Source organism: Cryptomeria japonica, chromosome 11, assembly GCF_030272615.1.
Source record: "Cryptomeria japonica chromosome 11, Sugi_1.0, whole genome shotgun sequence".
Lineage (NCBI taxonomy): Eukaryota > Viridiplantae > Streptophyta > Pinopsida > Cupressales > Cupressaceae > Cryptomeria > Cryptomeria japonica.
The window spans coordinates 69,017,480-69,033,756 of NC_081415.1; the positions used below are offsets into that span (position 1 = coordinate 69,017,480).

Consider the following 16,277-nt stretch of genomic DNA (forward strand, 5'->3'; position numbering starts at 1 on the left):
CTCTGTCTAACACCACAAAAGGCCTTCGAAGAAATAAACCTGACCATACCACCAATAGAGCCTCCATGACAAGCAAAAACCTCTTCACAACACCTCAAGAAATAAGCCATAAAGTACAAACCAAGGGGGAGAAAAACAAAACCCTTTGCCTCTTTCGAAATAGAGACCTTCAGAACTAGCAAAACGATGGGGATGAAGGGAACAACAAGCACCCAGTCCACACCCACCAACAGATTCATGAGCCAAAACCCCAAAGACACCGTGCCAAATATGGTCAGATCTGTCGCAGCACTGACACCAACTATAGCAACGCCAAACACAAAAACCCTGGGCCAAACACCAAGAGCATCCACATCACTCACCATACGACCCCACATGCTAACCCTGTCACATCTCCTGCCTCCCAAACCGCAAACTGAGTAGAAAGTCACAGAGAAAAAGGGCATAGCAGAGCCATGAGGCTCAAAACACCCCTCCCAGAGCCAAAGAGGGATAACAACTCACCCGAAGTAGAAGAAGCTCCACCACCATCCCCGTCCGCAACCCCATCACACACACCTTCCTCTCTAGCAGCAGAAACCCTAAGGCAAAACCGAGCACCCCAAGCAAACAAGAACCGAGTAATGTAGGCAGCCGTGAGCAAGGAAGGGAGGGAGACAAGGGGCCACACAAGACAGAACATAACAAACCTTAGTAATCCCCATCCACAACAAGCTACAATTCGCCTCCCATCATCATCATATTCACCTTTGCCATCATCCTCTACATCATCCCTGCAATGCAGTGGCCTCCAAAGAACCCTAGAGCCACACCTGCACCTTCTCCCACTCATCGTCAATGACTCTCTACCACTATTCAATAAAAATGACTCTCTACCACTATTCAATAAAAATCTCTGTTAGATTACATTTTGCAAATCATATATCAAACATCATTATTAAGAAGTATTTTATAGAAGTTGCAACCTCAAATCATAGCAAGAATAATGCATTGCATAGCTATTTCGAACTGGGAGATCAACTACAAAACAAACCCTGTCACCTAGACTTAGCGATGAATCTTTATTTAGTTGCAATGACATAACTGTCCCATTCCATGAACAAAACCTCTAAATTTAGTTTGTCAAACTATAAACAACACTTACCATTTAAAAATGTAAACTGTGCATGGCAGTGAAACAAAACGGTGCGTGGCGGTGAGGATCATGCATCACTTCAAGAAAAACCGTTAAATGTCATGCCATGGCAAGCTGATCTACATAGTTCTTTTGGTTTAAATTATGGAGACCTTCATCCAAAGGTTGAAAATAATTTCTAAGCCTCTATACCAACTCTTCTAATGATGATGATAATGATAAATACAAATACAAGTAAAATATCCAGCAGCGCATCTGAGCAGGTTATGGAAGAGGTTCAAAGACTGTTGGAATTATACAAGAGTGAGCAATAGAGTATTACTTTTACAAGTCACAGCCTAAGAGCTCCCCCCTGACTCTCGAGTGCTTACCAAATTGGAGAAACATTATTAGCATGCATAAAATAAAAGTTGCTAACTACTGAAAAAACTAAGAAAACAAAATAAAGACTAGCATCGACTACGCAAAAAATTCAATGCATGAATCATAAGGACCTGGACGTATTTCGATTGGAGCTCGTTGATACTGACACGACACCAATCCTCACAGGGTGTGTCATACAAACTCAAAGGGACAAAGGGCAGTTCGACATCGAATCTTATAATTTTCATCACATATCTCATTTCGGGTCTTGCTTTCGGTTCCTACTCACAGCACAACAATCCAACCACCATGAGCCTCTGCATTTCTTCTTCATTTAAGTTTCCACCAAGCCTTCTAATAGCTGAATCCAGAAGCTCTCCCTGTTTATACAAATCCCAAAACTTATTCTACCACTCTGCAATTGTGTTCAGATAAGCTCAAGTCAACAGGCTGCCTTCTGTAGGCAATTTCCAGAGCCACGATACCAAAGCTAAAAAATCCGATTCTGGACTTGTCTTTCCTACCACTACACATTGTGGTGCTAAATACCCCAAATTTCCTGCAGGTAATGTTGTGTGAGAAGAAGGGCCATAGTGTTTCACTATTTTGGGCAGACCAAAATCTCCCAGTTTGGCATTGAGATTAGAATACAATATCACGTTGCTGGTCCACACATTTCTGTGCACAATACAATTGTCCAACTCGTCATGAAGGTAAACAGGAGCAGAGGCTATGTCACAAGAAATTCTCTACCATTGGTCCCAATGCAAAGGCTCCTTCTCCTCATCAAATAAGTGCTTGTCCAAGCTTCTATTTGGCAGGAATTCATAAACCAGGAGCAACTCACTGCTTTCATGGCACCATCCCAAAAGCTGCACCAGGTTATGGTGTCTCAGTTGGCTGGTAATGGTGAACTCTGAAACATATTCCCTTTTGCCCTGTTTAAATCCTTGGGATACTCTTTTCACTGCCACAACCTCATTTGTGCCGGACAAAATGCCTGTGTAGACACCTCCGAAGCCGCCTTCTGCGGATAATGGTTTTTACTAAAACTATGAGGTGCAGTGCTCGATTCAGCGTAGGAGAAGCTGCGGGGGCAAACTGTTCCTCCAATTCAACATATCTTCCTCAAGTGTGCCTGTTTTTCCTGGTGTTGAAATAATAGTACCACAAAACGAATATAAATCCGTAGACGACAAGTAAGCAGGCAGAGAACGCCTTGCTCTGGGCTTGGGCTGGGAATTCTCGAAGAAGGAAAATTCCAAACATAGACTTTGTGGACGACGATCGGGTGGAAGAGGAAAACCCCACTTTGACTTTCTCCGTAAGATAGTCGCGCAGATTTATTCTGTAACCCACAATTGGGGTTTCTGGTTTGGAGATATTATTGGTATTACCAGAGGGGTTAGATAAGAGAAATACCTCAAGCCAATTCATGTCGATTCGTTCCGCCATTGAATTCCACCCACGCATAGCCATTGAATTCCACCCACGCGTCCCAATATGCATCGTTCCTTGAGTCTCTGATTTACAGAATTTTCACTCAATGGAATTTTGGTGACGAAAACAATATTATTGATATCAATTCTAATATGGTAGTCCTCCTGATCGAAATGATCCTTGAACGTGTCAAACTACGAAAATTGCCTGATTGGATGGTGCTCTATCCGTGCTGCCATTGAAAAGGCCAAGCCACCAACTCAATGATCCCAAGTGTTAGGATGAAGAAACGAATTTAAACAGCAAATTAAAACAGAATTATAAACATACAACACAGACAAATGAGACACAAATGTATCGTGGTTTGGAAAATGCCTACGTCCACACTTGAAGTAGGGGAATCAATCGATTAATAACCAATCTGGTTTTTCACATACACAGCTGCAAGTAGCTCTAGAAATTAACCACTAAAAATGAAATACAATCAGCTCTTAAAGAAATTGCAAGGATAAGTTGAATAGCCAAGATTTTTGGCGGCAAGAGGAAAGAGTCCATTGGACTTCATTTCCAACAATCTCCCACTGAAGGCCAACGAACTGCTGCAACAAGTCGATTCTCCCACTCAGTCCTGCTATCAGTTATTGGAAAGGCTGAGAGAAGCTCGACAGAAATCGAACTTCTTCCACTTAACTGCTTTAGTGAGCACATCAGTTGGATTCATTTCAGTATGAATTTTATCTACATGAAACTTGCCTTCTTCGACCATATGGCGAACATAATGACTACGAACATCAACGTGTTTTGACCACGGTTGAGATGTCTGATGTTTAGTCTTAAAAATGGCACTACTGTTATCACAAAACAAAGAAAAATCTGATTGCTTCAAACCCAACTCGCTGAACAAGAGTTGCAACCATACCATCTCTTTTGCTCCTTCAAAAAGAGCTGTATATTTAGCCTCCGCAGTCGATTGAGCAACTGTATGTTGCAATTTTGAAGCCCAACTAATTGCTGCCCCAGCAAATATGAAAGCATAACCAAAAGTAGACTTTCTTTTGTCTAAGTCACCAGCAAAATCAGAATCAGTAAACCCTTACAAAACTGCCTTGTCCTTTCCAAACCATAAACAAAAATCAGAAGTACCTTTGAGATACCTCAAGATATACTTAACCACCTCCCAATGTGATTTTCCTGGATTAGCCATAAATCTGCTCACCAATCCCACGACATGAGCAATGTCTGGTCGATTAGACACCATAGCATACATGAGGCTTCCAACTACAGATTTGTATGGAATTTTATCTATAAACTCCTTATCTTCTTGTGTTTTAGGACACAATTGAGAAGACAACTGAAAATGGGAGGCTAAGGGTACACAAACAGACTTAGCATATGCCATACCAAATCTGTCCAAGACTTTTTTAATGTAGTCTTGCTGAGATAGTTTGAGTTCTCTCTTTTTTCTATCCCGAAAAATAGTCATTCCTAGGATCTTCTTTGCTGCCCCTAAATCTTTCATGGCAAATTCCTTTGCTAAATGAGTTTTAAGTTCACTCACAATCCTCATGCTTGTGCTGACCACTAGCATATCATCCACATAAAGGAGAAGAATGATAAATTCACCATTAGGAAGCTTCTTGTAATAGATATAAGGATCATACTGGCTATGAATAAACTTGTGATCAATCATGAATTTGTCAAATTTAAGATACCACTGTTGGGGGGCTTGGTTAAGCCCATACAAACTGCGTTTCAATCTATAATAAAGGTGTTCCTGCCCCTTTTTAATGAACCCTTACGGTTGATGCATAAATAGTTCCTCATCAAGGTCGCCATGGAAAAAAGTCGTCTTCACATCTAGCTGTTCAAGTTTAAGATCCCAGGCTACAACTAAGCCCAATACTGCCTGGATGGTAGTCATTTTAACTACTGGCGAGAAAATTTCTTTCAAGTCGAGGTCTTGTTGCTGAGCATATCCGTTTACAACCAGTCTTGCTCAAAATCTTTTGTGACCATCGACTTCATCTTTTAGTTTGTATACCCATTTATTTCTTAATGCCTTTCTATCAAGCGGAAGTGGCACCAAATCCCATGTCTGATTTCTCACTAGTGCGTCCATTTCTTCGCACATTGCAGCATGCCAGTTATCACGGTCTACATTTTTACAAGCCTCTTTATATGTTGCAGGCTCTATTTGATCAGAGATGAGCAAAGAAGGTTCAACCTCTTCACAAAATAGTAAGTCATAATCAGAAAATTTTACAGGAGGTCGCCTCTGTCTGGTTGATTTCCTCAATTGACTCTTTGTTTCAATAGTAGAGTCATTCAATTTTTGTGATCCCTGTTTAAGCACATTAAGATCACTCCCTCTGTTAATTTGTCTTCTAATGTCCATGTTGGTTTTCCTATCTATAGGGTATGCGGAAACTTGTGGATTTTTATCCACATTGTGTGCAAGCAATTCGCGGGAGAGAGGGCCTGCAGAGACATCATGCTTTGCCTGCATTGACTGTTTGTGTAGGGAGCTCAGTTTGCAGGAGAGGGCTGCCACATCACCATTGGTAGGTTGAGCGCATGGTGGTGGCAGGGAGCCCGCGAAGGCAGGTGAGCATGGGGCAAGTTGGGGTGGGGGGGTCGTGGAGTGAGGGCCTGCGTGGAGCTCACGAGGGAGACAACAAGGAGTGTGCGTGGAGGTTGCGGGAAGCTCACAGGAGAGGGAGCAAGGAGCCTGCAGAGGAGTGGAGGAAGCTGTGGGGGGGTCGAGGGAAGCCTGCAACGTTGGCAGGTCACGCGAGGAGTGATGGGAGGCACAATCTTGCAGAGGTTGCCGTGGAGGTGGGTGTGTGGACTGCGTAACATACCGTGAGGAGAGTAGATCATGATGTGCAAAGTGCGATGGATAGAGTGTTGTATGCTGTGCAGAAACCGGTGGAATTTCAGATCACCATGGTTCCTCCATATTTCTTGCGACATCAGTGATATTTTGGGGAGGATTTGCTCTATTTTGCAGACCCCCAAATTATGAATTAAATGAAGACCAAACATTTTCAACACTCATGTCATCATTCTCAGACTGAGAATTGTATTCAACAGATGTAGATGTCATAGGATCTCCCACTGAATAAGAGATCGGAGGCAGAGCACTGGTAGTCGAATTCTGAAATAGAGACATAGGGACATAATCTATCTCTAATTTATTTGCATCTTGTAGTGCGAGAAAGGAAGTTTCATGAAAAACTACATCTCTGCTGCGAACAATCCTTTTGTGAACTGAATCCTACAATCTGAAACCAAACTGCTCTTCTCCATACCCCACAAAGATATATTTCAACAACTTTGGATCCAATTTCATTCGATTTTCCTTGGGTATATGCGAGAAGGCTTCACATCCAAACACATGAAGATGCAAATATGAAATCCTCTTCCCTTTCCATTCCTCTTCAGGAATACCAAAATCCAATTTAGATAATGAACTTCAGTTGATTAAATATACTCTTGTGTTACACGCTTCTACCCAAAATTCTTTGCCTAAACCTGCATTAGACAACATACATCGTGCCTGTTCAAGAATTGGGGTGGGGGGGCCATGGAGTGAGGGCCTGCGTGGAGCTCACGAGAGAGACAATAGGGAGTGTGCGTGGAGGTTGCGGAAAGCTCACAGGAGAGGGAGCAAGGAGCCTGCAAAGGAGTGGAGGAAGCTGCGGGGGGGTCGAGGGAAGCCTGCAATGTTGGCAGGTCACACGAGGAGTGATGGGAGGCACAATCTTGTAGAGGTTGTTGTGGAGGTGGGTGTGTGGACTGCGTAGCATACCGTGAGGAGAGTAGATCACGATGTGTAGAGTGCGATGGATAGAGTGTTGTATGCTGTGCAGAAACTGGTGGAATTTCAGATCACCATGGTTCCTCCATATTTCTTGTGACATAAGTGATATTTTGGGGAGGATTTGCTCTATTTTGCAGACCCCCAAATTATAAATTAAATGAAGACCAAACATTTTCAACACTCATTTCATCATTCTCAGACTGAGAATTGTATTCAACAGATGTAGATGTCATAGGATCTCCCACTGAATGAGATCTCAGACTGAGAATTGTATTCAATAGATGTAGATGTCATAGGATCTCCCACTGAATGAGAGATTGGAGGTAGAGCGCTGGTAGTTGAATTCTGAAATAGAGACATAGGGACAAAATCTGTCTCTAATTTATTTGCATCTTGTAGTGCGAGAAAGGAAGTTTCATAAAAAACTACATCTCTACTGTGAAAAATCCTTTTGTGAACTGAATCCCACAATCTGAAACCAAACTGCTCTTCTCCATACCCCACAAAGATACATTTCAGCAACTTTGGATCCAATTTCGTTCGATTTTTCTTGGGTATATGCGAGAAGGCTTCACATCCAAACACATGAAGATGCAAATATGAAATCCTCTTCCCTTTCCATTCCTCTTTAGGAATACCAAAATCCAATTTAGATGATGAACTTCGGTTGATTAAATATACTCTTGTGTTACACGCTTTTGCCCAAAATTCTTTGCCTAAACCTACATTAGACAACATACATCATGCCTTTTCAAGAATTGTTCTATTCATCCTCTCGGCTACACCGTTTTCTTGAAGAGTGAAAGGAACAACCTTGATTCTTCTAATCCCATTATTAGCACAAAAATCATTAAATTCATGTGAACAAAATTCCCCACCGTTATTGGTTTATAAGCATTTAATCTTATGCCCAATCTGATTTTCAACTAAAGCCTTGAAAATTTTAAATTTTGAAAAGACATTAGATTTCCTAGAAAGCATATAAATCCATACTTTTCTTGTACAATCATCAAGAAAGGTTAAAATATAGTTATCTCCTCCAATGGAAGTTACCTCGGTAGGCCAAAAAACATCTGAGTATACAAGCTCCAACGGTGTTGTCTTTGTGTCACGCCCACCTTTCAAAAAACTAACTCTCTTTTGTTTCCCATAAAGGCAATGTTCACAAAAGGCTAAGTCAACAAGTTTGAGGCTTGGAAGCTGATTTCTTGTAGGCATAACATGGAGACCTTTCTTGCTAATGTGCCCAAGTCTTTGATGCCAAAGATCCACTTTGCTATCCTCAATCACCATTGCAGCTCCTATTTCACCATGAGTCTTAAATATGTATAGACTACCCACTTTATTACCATTTGCAATCAGCATGGTACCATGAGTTACCTTCCATATATCCAGGAGAAAATTTACATTAAGACCTTGATCAAAGAGCTGTCCAATGGATATCAAATTTTGCTTCACTTTTGGGACATGGTGAACATCTTTGAGCAGCCATGTTTTACCACCTTCTAATGGAAGCAATACATCCCCTTTGCTTGTAATTTCACAAGCTTTGTTATCTCCTAAGAAAACATTGCCAAAATGACCTTCATGGTAGTTAATGAATGCTTCAAGACATGAGGTAGCATGATGGGAGGCACCAGAATCAAGCACCCATGAATCTGAAGTAGTGTCGGTTGTTGAAAGGATTAGTACACTATCATCTTTATCATAGAATATATTTGCTTCGATGTCCCACACTCTCTCTTGTGCCCTTTTGAAGTTTCTACAATCTTTCTTCAGATGACCAGCTTTCCCACAAAACCAATATTCACGATTTATGTTTCTAGACTTCGATCTCCTTGCTGATTTTGAATGTCTATGGTCATTATTTATGCCTCTATTATGACTTCTACCTCCATTTTCGGTGCTGACCACCATTAAGGCTTCACCAGATGAAGCTTCATCATTCTTTCTTCTCAAATCCTCGCTGAGAAGAGTAGTTGCTACATCATTAAAAACCAACTTATTTTTACCGGATATAGATGTGCTAACTACTGTTACAACGCCATCCCAGCTGCTTGGTAAAGAAAATAATAACATAACAACCTTGCTTTCATCATCTTGTGTCATCCCCACTGAAGTCGCTTGACTAATCATTGTATTGAATTCATTGATGTGGTTTGCCATAGCACAACATTCCTTCATTTTCAGTTTGTACAAGCACTTCATAATAAACACTTTATTTGCAGTTGATGTCATTTCATACATGGTTGTGAGTCTATCACATACATCTTTTGTTGTTGCATCACCCGTGACATTGAAGAGAACATTGTTGGACAACAAGACAAAAAATGTCGCTCTTGCCTTCTTGTCTAATTTTTCCCATTCTCCATCAGCCATCCCAACTGGTTTCTTCACTTTCCCTTCAAGCGCAAGTGAAAGGTCTTGCTTTATCAACAAAGACTCCATCTACACCTTCCATAACCCGAAGCTCTGATCGGAGAACTTCTCTATTTTTTATTCTTCCATGATTCTGGAATTTCAACCACCAAAATCTAAACAACGATCTAACCTCACTTTGATACCAATTGTTATGATGAAGAAACGAATTTAAACAATAGATTAAAAGAGAATTATAAACACACAACACAGACAAATGAGACACACAGATTTATCGTGGTTCGGCAATTGCCTACGTCCACACTTGAAGCAGGGAAATCAATCGATTAATAACCAATCTGGTTTTTCACATACACGGCTGCAAGCAGCTCTAGAAATTTACCACTAAAAATGAAATACAATCAACTCTTAAAGAGCTTGCAAGGAGAAGTTGAATAGCCAAGAGTTTTGGCAGCAAGAGGAAGGAGTCTATTGGACTTCACTTCCAACACCAAGGGCGATTAAAACTCGAAGGGAACCATGAAAAAAGCAAGGTTGCCGCCTGGTGAACTATTATTATTCACAACAACACTTGAAAAATTGTTCTAGATGGGAATTGGTTTGTCATAAGCCGCATAGCTGAAGTTGTCTAGATAAAGGTGAGCAAGATTTCTGGTGAGCATACTGGCCTCCTCAAAGGCTTGCTCAAAGTTGACATCCTTGTAAAATTTGATATCCGTTTGGGGAGGAAAATTAAAATTAACACTCCTCGCAAAATCAACGAAGAAGAGGAGACATAACATTGCAAGATGGCAGTTTCCCATGCATACCACCATTTTTCTAGATGTTTTTTTGTGATAGAGCAACCTCAAACGACCAGGCTTGCAGAACTATGGTGGTGTTATGAGCAGACGATGGTCAGTTTCCATGTGAGAGGAACCAAATGTTTAATCATGATTTCAACAAATGGAAGGATTTGAATTTGAATGGAAATGAATGGAATTTTGGTTTATATACTTTAATAGTCTTTATATTAGGCTCTTTTTCTTTTTCTTTTCTTTTTTTAAATTGAATTGAGTAGGGGGAGAGAAATTTATATTTTAGCCAGATTCAATAGTGGGATGTTAGTTGGCCACAATTATCTTTTCAGTGGAGCACAAACATCTTGTACAATTATGAAGTGAAGTTTGAGCGCTCCACTATAAAGATCCCTATCTAAGATGGCTAAGTTCCATAGTTTTAGATTGGACTTTGCTTGTATTTATCATTTTATATATATAAAAAAATTCAAAATTTTTATATATTTTTTCTGAATATTCTATTGTATATTATCTATATCTATTTATTAATTATTTATTTAACACACATAAGATATTATATCAAAAATTTATTATAATATATTACAAAATAAAATTTGATGTATTTTAATTTTAACAAATATCCATTTACAATTAACTCTCATAAACTAATTAATCAATTAATTTGCCTCATGAAAAATTAAATGTTTAAAAGAATAAATCTTATATAGTATAGCAAGGGAGCTTATAATTATTTAATCATGATTTCAACAAATGTTTACAAGGAAGGATTTGAATTTGAGTGGAAGGTAATGGAATTTTGGTTTATGCACTTTAATAGTCTTTATAATAGTTTTGTAGACGTATAAATTTGACCACTTTCCTAAATAAATATTTAATATTTATTTTAGCCCTATTCCTTCTATTAATTAAATCTTATTTAATTAATTTCTTCATTTTCATCTATTTGATTAAATAAATTACTCAATTTATTTAATTAAATTCACCTAAACCTTTTCTATCTTTTAATTAAATAAATCACTTTATTTAATTAAATCCCCTTTCTCCCTTTTTAATTAAATTTACATTTAATTAAATTAATCCTTGCAAATGAATAAATCTAATTTATTTATTAAATCCAATTTAGCCTAATTCATCTCCTAATTATTGTCACATTCCTAAGCAAAGAGAAGTCACTTCTCAAAACGTCCAAAGTATTTGAGATGCATTAAAGGCTTTATGTCTTCAACAAGTTAACTGTCAAAGTCTTCCTAACCATTAATGGCTAACTCAACCTTCTTGCATGGTTAGAGTCTTTCTCTCTAACTTAATCCTCATCTAACCCAAGGGTCTCATCAAGCATTCATGGCTTTAACCTTGGTTATCCTATTAAATCTTGCACAAGAGTTTACCCTTTGTGTAAAAGCTTTATCCATTGGATAACACTAACCTAACCTTAACCCTTACCTCTTAGGGTAACCTTCATGTCTTCTCAAACATTTAGTGCTTCTTACATCTCCTCTCAAGCAACCCTTTGTTGACAATTGTCACCATTTCATTGGTGAGAATAGTAAACATGGATTGATTAACTTTCAATCCTGGCCCTTGTTAAGATTATTCAATCTTAACCATCCATTGCCCTATTTTCCCTATAAATAGAGCTCTTATTTCTCATTTTCATATCAACAATCTTTCATGCATCTACATTATAGTCTAATTTACTAAGCATTTTAGCTTCTCTTTGTTAAATCATCATAATAACATTTAGAAGCATTTTTAATATCATAGAATATTAATGCTAGGATAATTTGTTAATATTTAATCATATCATCATCTTCATGCTAGCTTAATCATCATAGTTTTAATATCATATATCTTAGAATGCATTCATGTATATAAATCAAACATCACTCGTTCTTGGAGTTATCATTCCTAAGTCACTTGCTCAGTGATGTGAGAGAAAAAATTTGACTTTAGAGATCCTGTGAGATAGAGAAAAATGGAACACCCCTTGGGAAGTTGAACTAATTGGATTAGTTCATATACTTGCACCAAGAGCCTCATTGGTGTGTGGGTCTTTTAGATTTGAGTTATTCATTTTTGTCACCACATTTTCCCGCATACATTTATGGAGCCTATCGAGCACATCCCCATAAATAACATAATTTTTGTGTAGGACAAGGATTACAAGCACGCTGGAATACCCTTTTAGCACATCTATGGAAAACAGTAGCGCATTCATCGCACTATTTAGCTTATAGGACCCTTCTTATAGCGCTTTGGAGCTTGTTTTTAGTGTTTAACATTCTTTTTTTTTTTTTACACATAGAAGTATCAGTGTAGCACATTTGGAAATCAGAGTAGCACATAGGAGCCATCCTTTAGTGCTTTTATAGCTTTCTGTCATGCATTTGTGCAAAAGTTCAGTGCATAACTCTGATAGAGAAAAGGGATAGTTTGTAACAGAGTCAGAAAATTAGGCTTGTGTAAGCCCGCCTAAGGTTTTAAATTTTTTCACTAACTTTCTTTTATTGGAGGTTAATAATCATTTCTTGCAGATTGGAGAAGTTAGATTTAGGAATTTGATTGTTCTTTTTTCCTAGCTTTTCAAGTTGGTTTAAAAAGAATTCATTTCCTTTTGGCTAAAAATAACCTCATCATTTATTTGGTGTTTAAAAGAAAACCCTACTTTCTATTTTGCAAAAGGTTAAAAAGAACTACAAACAAACCTTTATTTTTGCAATGTTAAAAAGGATCTCACTTTCATTTTGTTACAACTAAAAAGAACCTCATCATTTCTTTGGTGTTTAAAACAAGACCTTACTTTCTATTTTGCAAAAGGTTAAAAAGAACTACAAACAAATATTTTTGCAAAGTTAAAAGGGTCTCACTTTTATTTTGGTGCAAACTGAAAAAAGCTCATTTTCTTTGGTACAAAATAAAAAGAACCTCATTGATGATTGGTTAAATGATTTTCATTTTATTGACCAATACACAATTTTATTTTTTGTTGACTAGGTTTATTTTCCAAAGTTTTGAAACACACATTTTTCTATGAAGAGCTAAAAGGAACACCATGCTTGTTGGAGCAACATCTCCAAATAGATCTTAGCAAATCATTACCTTGAAATTTAAAAAGAATATTGTCTACCTTGTCTCAAAAGTGGAAGGTATATGCTCTCCCCTTAATTGGGTGACCAAAATACCAAGCCACTATTTCTTGCCTTCTTTTAATTCAAGTACTTAAATCCTTTAGAAGGTCTGCCCTCTTGAGTTTCCCTTAGGGAACCATTAATGGCTGGTGAGAGGGGAACGACTTTATTTCCAAGTGTTCCAACCCACTATAATTAAATGTGGAGGCTGATGAAAGTCCACTTTAACGAGATTTTCTTAGTGATTATTCGTCCTCTGGTGTCTTTAAGATACGCAAAGTCTTTGTTCTGAAGGTTGGGAATCCTTTTAAGGGAGTTTATCATTCAAGACCGAACATAAACCTGATTAAGAACCTTAGCATTAGAGAATTTGAATTGAGTCAGTCTCCAAACATTGGCAATATCATAGTGCAAGGGTGGGAAATAATCTGCCCCCAACATCACTCACCATATCTCCCAAGATAACTATTCAATTGTGAAGCAATTCACTTTGGGTTAATTTCTAGCAAAAGGTAAAAAAACGAGCACCCCTTAGGGGGTGACAAGGCTGTTTGAGATGACGGAGTATCGAGACTAGTGGGCTATGATATTGTTGATGGCCTTTGAATAAAGAGTCTTCTTGATATGTCTTCTTTGAAATCCAAACTAGTGAAAACATCCTCAAAGGAACATACACTACTTGTTTAGCATAGACAAATTGTTATCTCTTTTATATGTCATGTTTTCAACTCATTTTTAGAAAATCATCCATCAAATCGCAAGTGTTATTTTGTAACATCATAGCAGAAGCAAAGAAATCAGGACAGTTAGTACATGTTGGTCGTAAAATGGGCTTTGTACTACTTATTAAGCTATGTTGGTTAAGTATGTTAGTGTCGTCGAGGGTAGTTGTCCATTGTACGATAGTTCCCCATGGATGGTAACTGCAACCCTCGACCGTGTCTTTCTATATGCTCTTGTACTTGTTGTTGGAGACACGGATGTAGAGAATGATTATTGTACTAGACATTTTGGCATTAATGAAAGCATTGCTCTGCATTGCTAGTTACTATTATATCCTATGGTTATCATCTGACTGTTGATATGCAATATTAATAACACACCCCACGAGGGAAACATCTAGCACCATTTCCTAGACATACGTGGGAAAGGAAGGAGTGGATGAAGTACAGACATGATGGGCCCAACCATCGGTGAGATTAATCCAAAGGCCGATGATGCACAAACGAAACTCTACAATGGAGAGGACACTACAATGAGGGAACTCTCAATTCTGCTTCAGGCGACCATCGAGACCTACATTCGAGGACAGGCCATAGAGGTTGAAGTCCCAGCAAGAGTCATGTGGACTGCACTAGAAGTTAGCCCCACAACTAATCGGTTGATGAACCACCTCCTCCGGTTACTTGCACATGCACCACTGGCACAACGAACCCGCTTGGAGGAGATTGTCTGTGAGGAGCGATGCCAATAGGTCCTCCGACAATACAAAGAAAACAATCGTCATTGGGAAGTAAAGCGTGATGGCAAGAGGCGAAGGGAAAATTGAACCCTGAACCTTCGGGAGGAATAAAGCAATACTGTAATAATCTTGACACAATGTTGACATAAATTGTGGCCGAAAGCGAAAATAATATTTTTTTTTTGTTTTGTGTACATGGTGTGTGCTTTCTATGCACAGAAGTAATTTATGCCCAAAACACTAAATAAGAACAAAAATAAAAAAATACAAAGTGACGAATGGGAAGTTGCACAAAGAGCATTGAATCATAGACATCAGATAGAACAAAGGAGTAGGCTAAGGAAGATTCCTAGGGGACGACCGACCGAGGGGTTGCTCGAAGAGAACCCAGGAGGTGTCACGGAGGTTGCAAAGGTAGAGATAGATGGAGAGAATTACACTGTCATAGGGTTGCTCGAAGGGAACCTAGATGGAGTCACGGAGGGTCCGAAGGATAACTCTACAGTTTGCTAGAATACCACCGTAGGGTAAGAAGTCGCGAATATTATAAAAGAGTTTGGAACAAGAATGACTTCCTTTGTAACTTGGTTGAAACCCTCTAAAACCCTACTTAATAGGCTAAAAACATGGAGAGTCATTCTTCCAACTTCCCAGGGGATAAAACCATGAAAATCCTTGAGGTTACACCTTATTGACACCATCCATGTTAGGTTTTTTGAAGATTGTAGTCATTGTTTCCTTATGCAAGCAAAATTCACTCAATTAGCCCTTCGAGTTGGATATTGCCAAACACAAATTGAATACAATAAAAAAACCCATAACCTTGGGTCCATTTGATAGTTAGACCAATTTAGGCTCATTGAGTAACTTCTCACTCAATCTCCCTATCATAGTGGTATCAGAGCCTGAGTAAGATTCAGGTGAAAAGAGAAAACAAATTGACTTAGGATCAATAGAACCTATAAAAGAAAACATGGTGACTAATGTTGAGTTAGCCAAGAAGGTCAAAGACCAAGACGAAGAAAATAGAGCACTCAAAGAGAGGTTAGAGAAACTAGCAACAAAACTAGTTGAAGTTGAAGTTAAGATTGAAGAAGTCCATGATAAGGTTGGAGATAAGGGGAAAATGGTGGCAATAGAAGATGAGGTTCCCATACTTGACCCTATTCTTGAGCAAGAACCATTCTTGAAGGCTTTGAGAGCTGAGTGGTAAAACCTTAGAGGGAGTGGCTCTTTTCAGTGGAAAGATGGATCCAAATGCTCTTATAGAATGGATTGAAGGCCTAGAAAACCATTTTGAATGTTATGGAATAATTGAAGCACAAAAGGTTAAAGTAGCAAAATCAAGGTTGAGAGGGGCAGCCTTAACTTGGTGGAAGTTCATCCAAGAGGAAAGGGTGAAAGAGGGTAAACAACCAATAGCCACCTAGAAAGCAATGGTATCCAAGATTAGAGAAACCTATTTTCTTGAAGACTACAAAATCCAACTACATAGGAAAAGACAAAACTTGAGACAAAAAGACTTAGATGTCAGTAGCTGTGAGGAGTTACTCAATAAGCCTAAATATGGTCTAGTTTGTCAAATGGACCCAAGGATATGATTTTCTAATGTATTCAATTAGTGTTTGGCAGCAACCAACTCCAAACCCACACTTCTCCTCAAACAACCTCACTACTGTGTGCTATGCAACATTGTTCTTGTTTGCTTTCTCAAGTTACTCAAAGTTACTCAACATAGGTCCACACC

The 16,277-nt window shown here is 38.7% G+C and overlaps 1 protein-coding gene across 1 annotated transcript; it reads right to left on the reverse strand.

Moving 5' to 3' along the window:
• Positions 1 to 1,779: 1,779 nt before the first annotated feature.
• On the reverse strand, positions 1,780 to 3,007 carry LOC131077681 (L-type lectin-domain containing receptor kinase IX.1-like). Its single transcript, XM_059214376.1, has 5 exons — positions 2,921 to 3,007; positions 2,637 to 2,733; positions 2,346 to 2,525; positions 1,984 to 2,228; positions 1,780 to 1,878 (listed from the first exon to the last, which is right to left on the reverse strand). Exons 1-5 carry the CDS (start codon positions 3,005 to 3,007, stop codon positions 1,780 to 1,782), a joined length of 708 nt encoding a protein of 235 aa, XP_059070359.1.
• Between the last annotated feature and the right edge of the window lie 13,270 nt (positions 3,008 to 16,277).